The sequence below is a fragment of the Anolis carolinensis genome, chromosome 5 (genome assembly GCF_035594765.1).
Source record: "Anolis carolinensis isolate JA03-04 chromosome 5, rAnoCar3.1.pri, whole genome shotgun sequence".
Lineage (NCBI taxonomy): Eukaryota > Metazoa > Chordata > Lepidosauria > Squamata > Dactyloidae > Anolis > Anolis carolinensis.
In genome coordinates this window covers 76,930,388-76,943,502 of record NC_085845.1, presented here as the reverse complement: position 1 = coordinate 76,943,502, position 13,115 = coordinate 76,930,388, and the positions used below count along the sequence as shown (strand labels likewise).

Here is a 13,115-nt window from a genome sequence, read left to right as displayed (position 1 = left end):
TCCAAAGTTCATTTTTCTTTTTTGGCCGCAGAGTGGTGACCCCTCTGGACGCGGCAGTCCAGTCAGGGTAGGAGAGGCAGACTATGTTTAGGGCACCTTTTCTAGCCCCTTCCCCATGTGGGGTGAGCAGAGCGGATCCTAAAAAGGGCTGCTCAGTCATGGATACAGCTGCCGGAATACTCAACTGCCTCGGTCCTTGAGGTAGAACAACTGAGTCCATATCCACCGCCCATGTGCCAGTCTGTGACTAGGGGCTTCCAGATTTCACAGTCCTGCCCCCGTCGCCACTCGCTGATCGCCATGGGACTTTTGTAGGTTTGTTTTTATTTTTGTTGGAAGACGCCTGTGCGTGATTTTTTTTTAAAGTGTGGAGGTCGGTGCACGGCCGGTCAACACACAGTCTTCACAGAGTGAGGTTCCAGCAGTGGTGTGGTTAACACAACGACAGTGGCTTCTCAGTCTGTTGCAGCCTTCTTCCGCCTTCACAGCCGTTGTAACATGTACCATGTTATCCTCCGCCTGCTCCGCTGTTGAGGTCTTTGGGTCTTCGGATTGTGCTTGGTCTGGAACCTCCCCTGCGGCCACTCCTGGGAGTGCATCACTCCAGTGGTTGTGCCCACAGGTTCATCGGAACACGCAAGCCCCCTAACCACGGCAAGGTGACAATCCATCGAGGGGGTCATTGCATTACTATCATAAAACACTATTGAGTCATCTCTTACCAGGCCAGTTTGCTTCACCAGTGCTTCATCATGACAAAGAGCAGGGCACAGGTGACTACACTTTTCTAAGGTTTTCCTGCAGGGCTGCCGGCAAAGAGGACAAGGCCCGAAGTGGCAACTGTGCTTCTCCCGGCTAGGATGATGGCAAGTAGGTGGATGCCTACAAAAACAATAATCAAGACTCCTTAAAATGGTTTCATAAACAGAAATAGTCACAATTGCTTGGTTTATATATTAGTTTTCTATACATTAGAACCTCAAGGTTGGACTTCTGCAATATGCTATACATTGGTCTACCTCTGTACCAAATTCAGAAATCCCAATTAGTTCAAAACATGGCAGTTGGATTGGTTATGGGATCATCTAAGAGTGAACATATCACACCCATATTAAAGTCACGCTCCTAGTTGCCAATTCGTTTCTGGGCAAAGTACAAAGTGTTGGTTAAAACTTTTAAAGCTCTATATAGTTTGAGTCCTACAAGATCACGTTCTCCCATATAATATGCCCCTTAGGACAGTGAGGTCCTCTGGGGGCACCTTCTCCAACCAGCCAAAACCGTCAGTCAGAGGACCTTTTCATAAGCTGCCCAAAGACCTGCCGGAAAAGATTTGGCAGTTAAATTAGGTGTCAGAATTTAAAATGCCATTCAAGACCCATCTCTCTTGGCAGTCCTACCCAGTGAATTTAAACTTCACATATTGGTGACAATCTTTGTTTTGTGTATTGTAACATATACATTTTAATAGTACAGTACTATATATTATCTGTGTGTTTTAACCATGTTGTAGCATGTCTTGAGCATTGAGGAGAGATGGATAACAAATAAAAATTATTATTGTTGTTGTTATAAAAATTAGTTCAAGCTGGTTAATAACAAAGCATAGGAAAACAAAATTTTACATCTAACAATAATAGATTGTTTTCTTATGCTCTGTTATTAAACCAATTTGGACTAATTTTAATAATAATAATAATAATAATAATAATAATAATAATAGATTGTAATCCATAACCAGGGAGCCCCTACTGGTGCAGCAGATTAAACCACTGAGCTGTTGAACTTGCTGACCAAACGGTTGGCAGTTCGAATCCAGGAAGTGGGGTGAGCGCCTGCTGTCAGCCCCAGCTTCTGCCTAGTAGTTAAAAAACATGCAAATGTGAGTACATCAATAAGTACCGCTCCGGTGGGAAGGCAACAGAGCTCCATGAAGTCATGCCGGCCATATGACCTTGGAGGTGTCTATGTACAATGCCGGCTCTTTGGCTTAGAAATGGAGATGAGCACCAACCCCCAGAGTCGGACACAGCAAGACTTAACATCAGGGCAAACCGTTACCATTACTTATCCATAACTAACTAGATAAGGTACTATTCCAAGTTATAATTCAAACCTTTTACACCCTAAAGGGACTGCCTTCTTCTGGACAGGCTATTCTCACTATTTCATCAACATCTGATGTGCATTTGATGTAAGATTGGGAGAAGCCTTTTCAATGGCTGCTCCCAAGATTTCAAATTCAAATCAAAACAGACTGTTCTAGTCTCCTCAGTACTACGTCTTTTGTTCATAGGCAACAATCTTTGTGTTCAAATCTGTGCTTTTAATTTAGTTATCAAAGTAATAGTAATATTTCAATAAAGTTACTTAAGGGGAGCAAATAGGTATTAAAAAGTAACCAAAACATACAATTCTTCAATTATTATACAATAAAAAATGCAGGAAAGTTTACACATATAGTCTGAATTTTGAAATACAAGTAGTATTTGCTATGTTAGGCTAACTAGTAGCTGGCTAGTAAGATACCTGCTCTGTTGCAGCCAATGAACGGGACATAGATGAACTAATGTAGAACATCAGGGGCAAAAGCTTTTGTCTTAGGGCCCTTCTAGGCCCATATGGGATTAAAAATGTTGCCACTAGTATTCTATTGTACAATTTGTAAAATGCAGGATAATGTTCAGTGATCCCCACAAGTGGTCAATTACTTTGTGCAATAGCTGAATATTGGGCAATTCCAGTTTTCTTACATAAAGGAATTCTCTCAATAACAAAATTTATTATAGTCCAAAGACTCTTCTTCTTCATACGTATAGCCAACTCCTGTAGGGAAAAGGTTCGCAAGGCTAAAGCGCAAAACGAGCTCAGACTTGCCAGGGACATTAAAAACAACAAAAAGGCTTTTTTGCTTACGTTGGTAGAAAAAGGAAAAACGAGGAGGTGATAGGGCCTCTGCAAGGAGAAGATGGGGTGATGGTGACAAGGGACAGGGAAAAGGCAGAACTACTTAATGCCTTCTTTGCCTCGGTCTTCTCACAAAAAGAAAGCCATCTTCAACCTCAGAACATGGAATGGACGAAGGATTAGAGGAAATCCAACCCCAAATAGGGAAACAAATTGTCCAGGAACACCTGGCCACTCTAAACGAATTCAATTCCCTAGGGCCAGATCAACTACATCCAAGAGTATTGAAGGAACTAGATGAAGTTATTTCAGAACCACTGGCAATAATCTTTGAGAGTTCTTGAAGAGCGGGAGAAGTCCCAGAAGACTGGAGGAGGGTGAATGTAGTCCCTATCTTCAAGAAGGGGAAAAAGAACGACCCAAACAATTACTGTCCGGTCAGCCTCACATCGATACCAGGCAAGATTCTGGAAAAGATCATTAAGGAAGTGGTCTGCGAACACTTAGAAACAAATGCGGTCATTGCTAATAGTCAACACGGATTTATCAAAAACAAGACTAATCTGATCTCTTTTTTCAATAGAATTACGAGTTGGGTCGATACAGGGAACACTGTGGATTTCAGTCAGGCTTTCGATAAAGTCCCCCACGACCTTCTGGCAAACAAACTAGTAAAATGTGGGCTAGACAAAACTACAGTTAGGTGGTTCTGTAATTTGCTAAGCGAACGAACTCAAAGGGGTGCTAACCAATGCGTCTTCTTCATCCTGGAAAGAAGTGACAAGTGGAGTGCCTCAGGGTTCCATCCTGGGCCCAGTTTTGTTCAGCATCTTTATTAACGACTTTAGACAAAGGGTTAGAAAGCACAATCATCAAGTTTGCAGATGACACCAAACTGGGAGGGATAGCTAACACTCCAGAAGACAGGAGCAGAATTCAAAACGATCTTAACTGACTAGAGAGATGGGCCGAAACTAACAAAATGAAGTTCAACAGAGAAAAATGCAAGATACAGTAGAGTCTCACTTATCCAACATAAACGGGCCGGCAGAATGTTGGATAAGTGAATATGTTGGATAATAAGGAGGCATTAAGGAAAAGCCTATTAAACATCAAATTAGGTTATAATTTCACAAATGAAGCACCAAAACATCATGTTAGACAACAAATTTGGCAGAAAAAGTAGTTCAATACGCAGTAATGCTATGTAGTAATTACTGTATTTATGAATTTAGCACCAAAATATCACGATATATTGAAAACATTGACTACAAAAATGCGTTGGATAATCCAGAACGTTGGATAAGCGAGTGTTGGATAAGTGAGACTCTACTGTACTTCACTTCGGCAGAAAAAATGGAATGCAAAGATACAGAATGGGGGCTTGACAGCAGTACGTGTGAAAAAGATCTTGAAGCCCTTGTGGATAATATGTTAAATATGAGCCAACAATGTGATGCGGCTGCTAAAAAAGCCAATGGGATTTTGGCCTGCATCAATACGAGTATAGTGTCTAGATCCAGGGAAGTCATGCTATCCCTCTATTCTGCCTTGGTCAGACCACATCTGGAAAACTATATCCAATTCTGGGCACCACAATTGAAGGGAGATGTTGACAAGCTGGTATGTGTCCAGAGGAGGGCAACTAAAATGATCAAGGGTCTGGAGAACAAGCCCTATGAGGAGCGGCTTAAAGAACTGGGCATGTTTAGCCTTCAGAAGAGAAGGCTGAGAAGAGACATGATAGCTATGCATAAATATGTGAGGGAGAGCCATAGGAAGGAGGGAGTAAGCTTGTTTTCTGCTGCCCTGGAGACTAGGACACGGAACAATGGCTTCAAACTACAGGAAAGAAGATTTCACCTGAACATCAGGAAGAACTTCCTCACTGTGAGAGCTGTTCGGCAGTGGAACTCTCTGCCGCAGAGTGTGGTGAAGGCTCCTTCTTTGGAAGCTTTTAAGCAGAGGCTGGATGGCCATCTGCCGGGGGTGATTCCAATGCGAGTTCCTGCTTCTTGGCAGGGGTTTGGGCTGGATGGCCCATGAGGTCTCTTCCAACTCTATGATTCTATTATTCATAGGTGTACAAGGTGTATAAGGTTATTAAAATTAACAGCAGCCGACTGATTGGACACATAGTTGGATAAAATTTACAAAAGTTAAGACTGCTTAGAATACAGGGTTAAAACTGCTTGATGCCACACATGATAGCTAAAAACATAAGTTAAAAACTACAAAGGTACCGGCATGTTTTAGCTTGTATCTAAAATTGGGAATTGTCTAGTCCTGGCTGCCACGGAAATAAACTTGGCAACCTCCAAGGTCATGTAGGAAAGACTGTCATCAACTAGAAACTTCACATAAAATTTCACTGGACTAGCCGGTAAGTTTCTCAGTAGCGCTCAGGCCAATTTTCAATAGGTTTTGGCATTTATAATATAGCTGAGACCTAAAAGATCATTTATGATGGATTTATTCAGAGTACTTATAGCCTTCAGCTAAAATATCTCCTAGGTTTTGAATTAGGCCAAAATAAATAAATAAAAGGTTTCTAATCTAAGCTGGCAAACGATATAATGAAATTTCAGTTGTGCTATTGGCTCAGACTGATTCAGCTCTGCAAGTATTACAGAGGTCCCCACACACTTTCTCGACTGCTATCTGCACAGTATTTAACTGTAAATAAGGAGACATTTGGAAAGCCAGGAATCACCACTGGTTTTGCTAGTGATCCTGGAATTTCTCACAACACAGGAAATGGAAGAAACAAGACATTTTGACCTTAAATGCGGAGTTTGTGGGCTATTCCTTTTCAAAATATTTTTTATTTATTATTTTCTTGCCCTTCTCTTTGTACAGGAATCTGTATGGCCTGGATTTGACTTTGTGAGCTCTGTCTTTACAAAGAATTGTAATTTTAAAAGAGATGATGTGTTTATGCAAGGTTCTCCATTCAATGCCAGGGATACATAACTCTTCTTGGTCTATCAGTAGTTTTTGATGTTATAGGAGAGTATATCATTAGTTAACAGGGAACAAAATGGTAGAAGTGAAGAAAATTTTGTATTTGTTCAATTCTAAAAATACACTTTTTCCTATATAAGCATCTCTAAAACGAGGTGCACCTCAGAATTGCAGGTGTATCTTATGTAGACTTGGTGGTGATTGTGAAATTAGGGTGCAGCTTACAATAAATGCTGTCTAACAATTGAAGAAATACAGTATATCATCTCATTGGCACATTAGATGGCACTCTAAACTGCTTCCATTTCCAAGATTCTGAAGGAAATCTGCTCCAAGTTTTCATAAGACTACATTTCTAATAAACAACTACTTGGGAGAAAGCCCCAATAAACTCAGCAGAGCTTACCTGTGAATAGATATCTATAGAATGACATTGATATTACCCTCTTCATATCATTCAGGTAGTAATTAAATACAGAGCTGGCCCTCCACTTTTGTGGGGGTTAGGGACCCCCCCCCCCAAAAAAGTGGGGAAATCACATTAAAAAATTTAACCTAAAAGAACATTTCTCTAGGAAACTCTGAAACCTTCAGTGTAAATCCATGGTCAACTTCCAGAAAAAGTTGACCATAAAATTGCACTAGAGTATCTCGGAGTTCCTAGAGAGAAAATACTAATCAAATCCATTAATAATCAAATCTGCTAAAGCTAAGCCACAAATGTGGAGAGTTGACTGTATTTTTATCTTGGTCATGTTCAGAAATTGTGGCTTCATTAAATGTTTGTTTTGACACATTGTTACTATATTAGTTCATTTTCAGTTTATTGTGACCATTTAGAGTAATATTTATTACACCCACAATTATCAAATGACAGATTCACACCAACCCATAAACATAAACAATTACTTGCAACAGATTTCCAGGTTAGGAGCATTTTAGTCAGTGTTCACTGGAACCCTGGGATTCCATGACAGGTCACCTGGGGTTGTGCAAGAGATTATAATTAAGGGGAAAGAGGTGTAGATGTGCTAATTTTTATGTAGAGGTTCTCTGAAATTTGAAAATTACTTTAGAATTCCTCCAGTGTAAAAAGCTGCATTTGAGTTGGCATCTTCCATTCTTTGAATCACACCCATGGGAGAAAAGCAGGATAGAAATGAATAAATAATAATAATAATAATAACAACAACAACAACTACTGTTGTGGAAAAGAAAAAGGGTTGGATCATTGATGTTGCCATCCCAGGTGACAGTCGCATTGACGAAAAACAACAGGAAAAACTCAGCCGCTATCAGGACCTCAAGATTCAACTTCAAAGACTCTGGCAGAAACCAGCACAGGTGGTCCCGGTGGTAATGGGCACACTGGGTGCTGTGCCAAAAGATCTCATCCAGCATTTGGAAACAATAGACATTGACAAAATTATGATCTGCCAACTGTAAAAGGCCACCCTACTGGGATCTGCGCGCATCATCCGAAAACACATCACACAGTCCTAGACACTTTGGAAATGTTCGACTTGTGATTTTGTGAAACGAAATCTAGCATATCTATCTTGTTTGCTGTGTCATACTTATAATAATAATAATAATAATAATAATAATAATAATAATAATAATAATAATAATTTGAAGGTAGACTAATTAAACATACTTTCACTGCATCGTTATAAGCTGCTAAGGATATACAGTATTGTGTTACTATGGCTCCATCTACTGGAAAGAAAAAAATCCAGAAAAAGGCATGAAATCATAATAGAAATTTGTGTTGTCAAAGGCTTTCATGGCCGGGATCACAGGGTTGTTGTATGTCTTTCGGGCTGTGTGGCCATGTTCCAGAAGTAGAATAGAAATTGATAGCTTCCAAATTTTGCTTTTATACTATCATTCTGTGACTTGACAGCTTTCATGAAATTTAAAAACAAAATTTTTCTATGCCTTTTCTTCTTTCCAAATTGCTTTTTTAAAAAATCTATTAATTTAAATTAATTAATATTCTAAATTCTAGCCAAAAGACAATGAAAAAAAAAACAGAACACACTTTAGTCGCTGGGGACACCTGGCTGCTGGTTGTATTGAAGTATTTTAATTGCATAAAGGTACAACTTAAACACTATTGTTTATACCAACCTGCATAGTTCTTTGCACCTGGGGGGTTTAGTGGTACGTTCTCTCCCACAAGGTACTTTGATAACAGTTTTGCCACAATTGCACTTCACATCTACAGTTTCAGGACATGGATAGCAGCTACCTAAAATTAACAAAAATACTTTAAGCAGTTAATTTTTTAAAAATGTTAACATCATTTACTATAAAAGCCATCTGAATCAACAGAATTACTCTGCAATTACAAGAATATCTTATGCAGTAACTATCTTTGATGAAAGAGTCAGCATTTTGAGCACATGAGATTTGTTTAGGATTCTGAATGACTTATTTCTTCTGTCATACAAGTTATGTGACTTAAAATCTACTGCCCAATCTGCTGAAAACTCAGAACAGCATTATGAACTGAGAGATTGTCAGAAGTACCAAAACACAGAACTCTGAATGTGTTATCTGTCTTTCATAGTTTCATATAATAAATATAGTCTCTGTTTTCCTTCTGGAAGGTCAGAAGAGGACATGAATTTTCTGACTTTTGTAAGAAGTCTTTAAAAAAAACCAAAAAGCAGGAATATAAATTTTTATCTATACATGGGTTCTACGGTTTTTCACTTTAAACAACTCTGAAGAAATAAATGCCTGTGTAGAATGAAAACTGGAAGTAGGAGACAGGACAGAAGAAAATGGGCCACCTGAAATTGAGAATGGCTATCTAAAACAGGATAGGGATTTCACAAGCCAAATGACAAGTGCCAATCACGATGTTTCACATGAGCCTTTATGTTCCTTCATAAGAATCGTTAACAACTGTAAGGATGTTATGAGTTAATGGGAATTATTGATATGATTTTATTTGTTTATTAAAAGGAAAAAAGGGGAGTTATGTATTGATGAAGACAGGTCTCACATGGAAGCCAGCTGTGTTCAGCGGGTTACCATGGCAACGTAACCTCTCTCTGGAGGAGAAGGGGGCGTGGCTTAGTTGGCAGTTAAAGCCTGTGCCTTTTGAAAAAAAGGAGTTGCTGTTAGACTTCTAAGGAAGTTAGGAGCTGTGGGGAATCAGCAAAAGAGACTCTTGGACAGTTTTAGGTAGTTAGGAAATAGAGGCTTGGTCACAAGCAGACGGCAGCTTATGGTCACTCAGGGGAAAGGCTGGGGATATAAGTTGACCGGGAGTTTTATTTACTGTTCTTTGAAGAGAAGTTATTTAAGAAATATCCATTCAAACAAGACGGCATTGTAACTTAAGATCCTGAAACGTTTATGTATTGGAACCATACGCTTATGTACAAATAAACTTGAATTTTGTTATTGTTCACAAAGATTTGTCTCCTTGCTTCACTCTGAGCCTGAGGGAAAGCCATTACCTCACGTTGGTGGCAGTTACCATACTTTCCTATATAAGTTACCATATTTACCCATATAAGTTCATCAGTTTTGTTATCCTTCCTTACCCTCCAAATCCTCCTGATATATATATATAATCCAAACATATCTTCCCTATATAATCCAAACATATCTTCCCTCCACATTTGAAAGACTGTTCACAACTATTAGCAAGTGGTGGGATCAAAAGGATTCCTCCCTGTCATATTTGCACAAATTCACACATCGCCTCTTCGCACAACCTAAACCAAAACCCTTGAAAATCAGCTACGAATTCAGTTAATATGTACTGATCAATATGAAATACAATGTGGATTTTCACTACTTTTTGTTCATACATTGCTATCACACATTGTATTTATCCCTTTACCACACAAGGCTATGCTTTAAAAATTGCAAACAAAGTCCCAAAATGAGTAATTTTAAAGTGCTATTTAGATTTAAAGGTATAACAAACTTTCTTACCTCTGTGGCAGACTGAAGGACACTTGTGATTCCGACACCCCAGAGTTCTTCCACAAACCTGATCACATGCTGGGCAGTTTCCAGGGCAGCACTATAAAAAACACAAATGTTTTGAAACACTGAAAATCTGGACATGCTTACTTGTGGGTCAGCCATGCTGAATCCAGTGAAACTTACCTATGAGTAAGAATAGACAAGTCGGTGCCAAAAGAAAACAACAAATGTTTCACAAAATGATCATTTAAGTACCATGTTAAACAGTGGTATCACTAGGGGAATGTGTGTATGTTTGCGAACTGCATTGGGTGACACCAAGGCTTGAAATACCGCTGCTGCAATTGACAGGTAAAAGTTTCAATGTTGAAGCTAGCCTGGAGGCATTCAGTTCTTGTGAAGGGCCTCAGTGGGCAAAGGAGGAAATGGCATTAGCCAAGTTGCTGGGGTTGATGGTGGCATATAATAAGGAATTTACTTTCCTTTTCCTTTTCAGAACAATGTCTTAGTGAGGCAATTCATGAGAACACAACTTTCCCCAGCAGTAAGGTTTTCCTTGCACTGATGGCTTTCTGGGGTTCTCATGGTAGGGATGCCCATCCAAGATCTCCACTACCAGTTTGAGGGGGAGGGAAACACACTGCCATAGGCAGTTGGTGCACTGTCCTTTGCCACTCAGCAAGAGAATACACAGTATGAACTATAGACGATACACCTAGCACTCCTCAATCTGCTATTCAATATTCAGGGCAATTGTGTGTTGATTCAGATGGAGATTACCCCCTTGGATCATCAAGACAGGCTAAAAAAAAGGAATTTAATATAAGTCCATGATGCAGGAGATTATGCTTCTGGCAAGTTTGAGAAAGGAGGGGAGTTTCACCTTCCATCATTGAGAGGGGAATATTTAAAAGTTCAAAGGAATTCTTAGATTAATTGTTTGAGCAGGCAGAGTCTGAAATCGGAAGAGTGAGCTCTGAATTTGATGATCTTTCGCAGAGTAGTCTCTGTGAAGGTTAGGTTCTCTCTGCATCCCTAGAGAAGAAGCTTCCTCGATTCACATCAAAGTTGAATGGAAGGGGCATTATACTTTGATGTTTGGGCAATCACCCAGCTAGAGATGTTGTGCTATGAGGTACTGCTCTACAGTGGTATCGGTATCCAGGGTATCATGGAAGATAAGGATGGAGGGACAGAGATGATTCTGACAGTACCTTGATGGCCCAGAAGACCGTGATTTTAGGAGTTAGCATTTAGGTTTAGAAGAGTTGAGCTCTACCACACTGGACAGACCGTCTACATAGGGCTATAGCCCGGGGGGGGGGGGAGTTAAGGGTTCTAACCCCTCCTTAAAGGGTTCAATCCCCCCCAACCCCCGGAAACTTGGTTTACTCATGAATTTTAACTGGTTAACCAATTTATAAGTAAACCAAGACTTTTTTTTAATCTGATACATTTCATAGTATAAATGACAACACAGAGTAAATGGAAGATTCTTTGGCAACTTAATTTCTTTCTGCGAACAAAAAACCAGTACAAAAACAAAAGAAATCATATATAGGACATTGTTGCAGAAAAGACCAACTAGATACAACATGACCCTCTTAACCACAAATTTAATACCTAAAGTTTCACCTGCTCCCAAGAATAGCCTTCCCTCAAAATGTCTATGATCTCTCCAGGTCCTATCCAGTGCAATTATATGGTATGCTTCCAGCCCAAGCAAAAGAAATAGGATTCATGGTTTCATGTATTTACGAAAGGTCTTGAAATATATCTCCAGCAGATGTGGGGATCGTACTGTGGCCCTTCTACATAGCCATATAACCCAGAATATCAAGGCAGAAAATCCCACAATATCAGCTTTGAACTGGGTTATCTGAGTCCACACTGCTATATATGCCAGTTCAAAGCAGAAATTGTAGAATTTTATTCAGCTGTGTGGAAGGGGCCTAAGCTAAGATGTGTCATAACTGGTTCACACTTTCTCATTGAGGTTACTCTACTAAAATAAAGGACTGATTTATCTTTTAATACTTGCCTTCCTCTTGCACTGGTGTTTTTGACAGTCACGAATTTTTGCACATTTTGTTTCACAAAGATATGGCTTATGGCAGGGCATCTGCCTTGTATGCTTTCCACAACGGCACTGCTTCTCAACTTCCTTTCAAGAGACAGAGGGAAGGAAACAAAAGGGATGAAATATAAATTAACCACACCAATACTGAGGAATATCAATAACAAAGTTCATGTGTTCAGTGCTGTGTTAATCACTATCCAAAGGGAGGAAAAAGAAAACACCATAAAAAGATTTCATGTGAATTTACTATGACAATTAAGTTGTGTAAAAACTGAAAGAAATAGTTTCATTAACTACCATATACAGTAGTTTGTATACAGAAACATGTTATCTCATAGACCAGTGCAATAAGGATAAGAAAAATGGGATAGATTTCCACAGAAATCAACATCTAAAATCAGTCCAATTCCAAAGATGGTTAAATGTTGCACAATCCAGTTATAGAATATATTACTTATGTCTTTACCTAATGTAGAAGTCATGTAAACAATAAGAAGCAGTGCAGATGGTGTTCTTGTAGATCCAGAGAATCAAAGAACTGAAGAAACAATAAGAAAATGAAGACTTCCTTTAGGGAAGTCTTAATTTCAGGAACACTTACTGAAATAAACTCCTCCAGAAGCATTGAAATTAAGTTATTTGAAAACCACATGATTAAATTGACAGAACATTGCTCACCTGCCTACAGATTTCACAGGGGCCTCGGTGGCAGCGCTGTGAACATCGATGAATGCCACATTCAAGAACTTTGTTGCAACTGTCACCACAAGTAGGCACATCCTCTGTACACGGCAAAGAAAATTCTGAGAAAAAATAAAAAACAAAAACTATCAAATTTGTTCTACATGACAGAGAGCTGAAAAGAGTAATCTAAATTCTCATGTTTCAGAAAAAGAAAGAAAAACGTAATGCACCAAGACACGGACATTTACACTTGTGATCTGATTTAACATTAAGCAATGTGTGTGTAGTAAATTGATAGTAAATGTATCCCACAGAGGGACATAAAGATAACTTACCAAGAAAACCTCATGATAAATACAATTTAGGGTTGCCATACATTGAAAGCAATGTGAAGGCACACAACAACACCAAAGGCATAACCATTATTCTATGGTTATCTATTATGACTTTTCCTCAAAATCAGCTTGTCTCTAAATGATATTTGGATCACTTCAGGTTAAAGACACGTAACTATATTGTTCAATTG

General features: G+C 39.1%; 1 protein-coding gene across 1 annotated transcript in view; it reads right to left on the bottom strand.

The window, feature by feature from the left end:
* nfxl1 (nuclear transcription factor, X-box binding like 1) overlaps positions 1–13,115 on the bottom strand; it is a 70,248-nt gene that overhangs the window by 45,088 nt on the left and 12,045 nt on the right. Inside the window, exons 9-13 of the mRNA XM_003225314.4 lie at positions 12,584–12,708; positions 11,867–11,989; positions 9,832–9,922; positions 8,005–8,125; positions 723–882 (exon numbers count right to left, since the gene is read on the bottom strand). Of these exons, the coding sequence (XP_003225362.1) occupies positions 723–882; positions 8,005–8,125; positions 9,832–9,922; positions 11,867–11,989; positions 12,584–12,708 (620 nt within the window). The remainder of the gene's footprint in view (positions 1–722; positions 883–8,004; positions 8,126–9,831; positions 9,923–11,866; positions 11,990–12,583; positions 12,709–13,115) is intronic.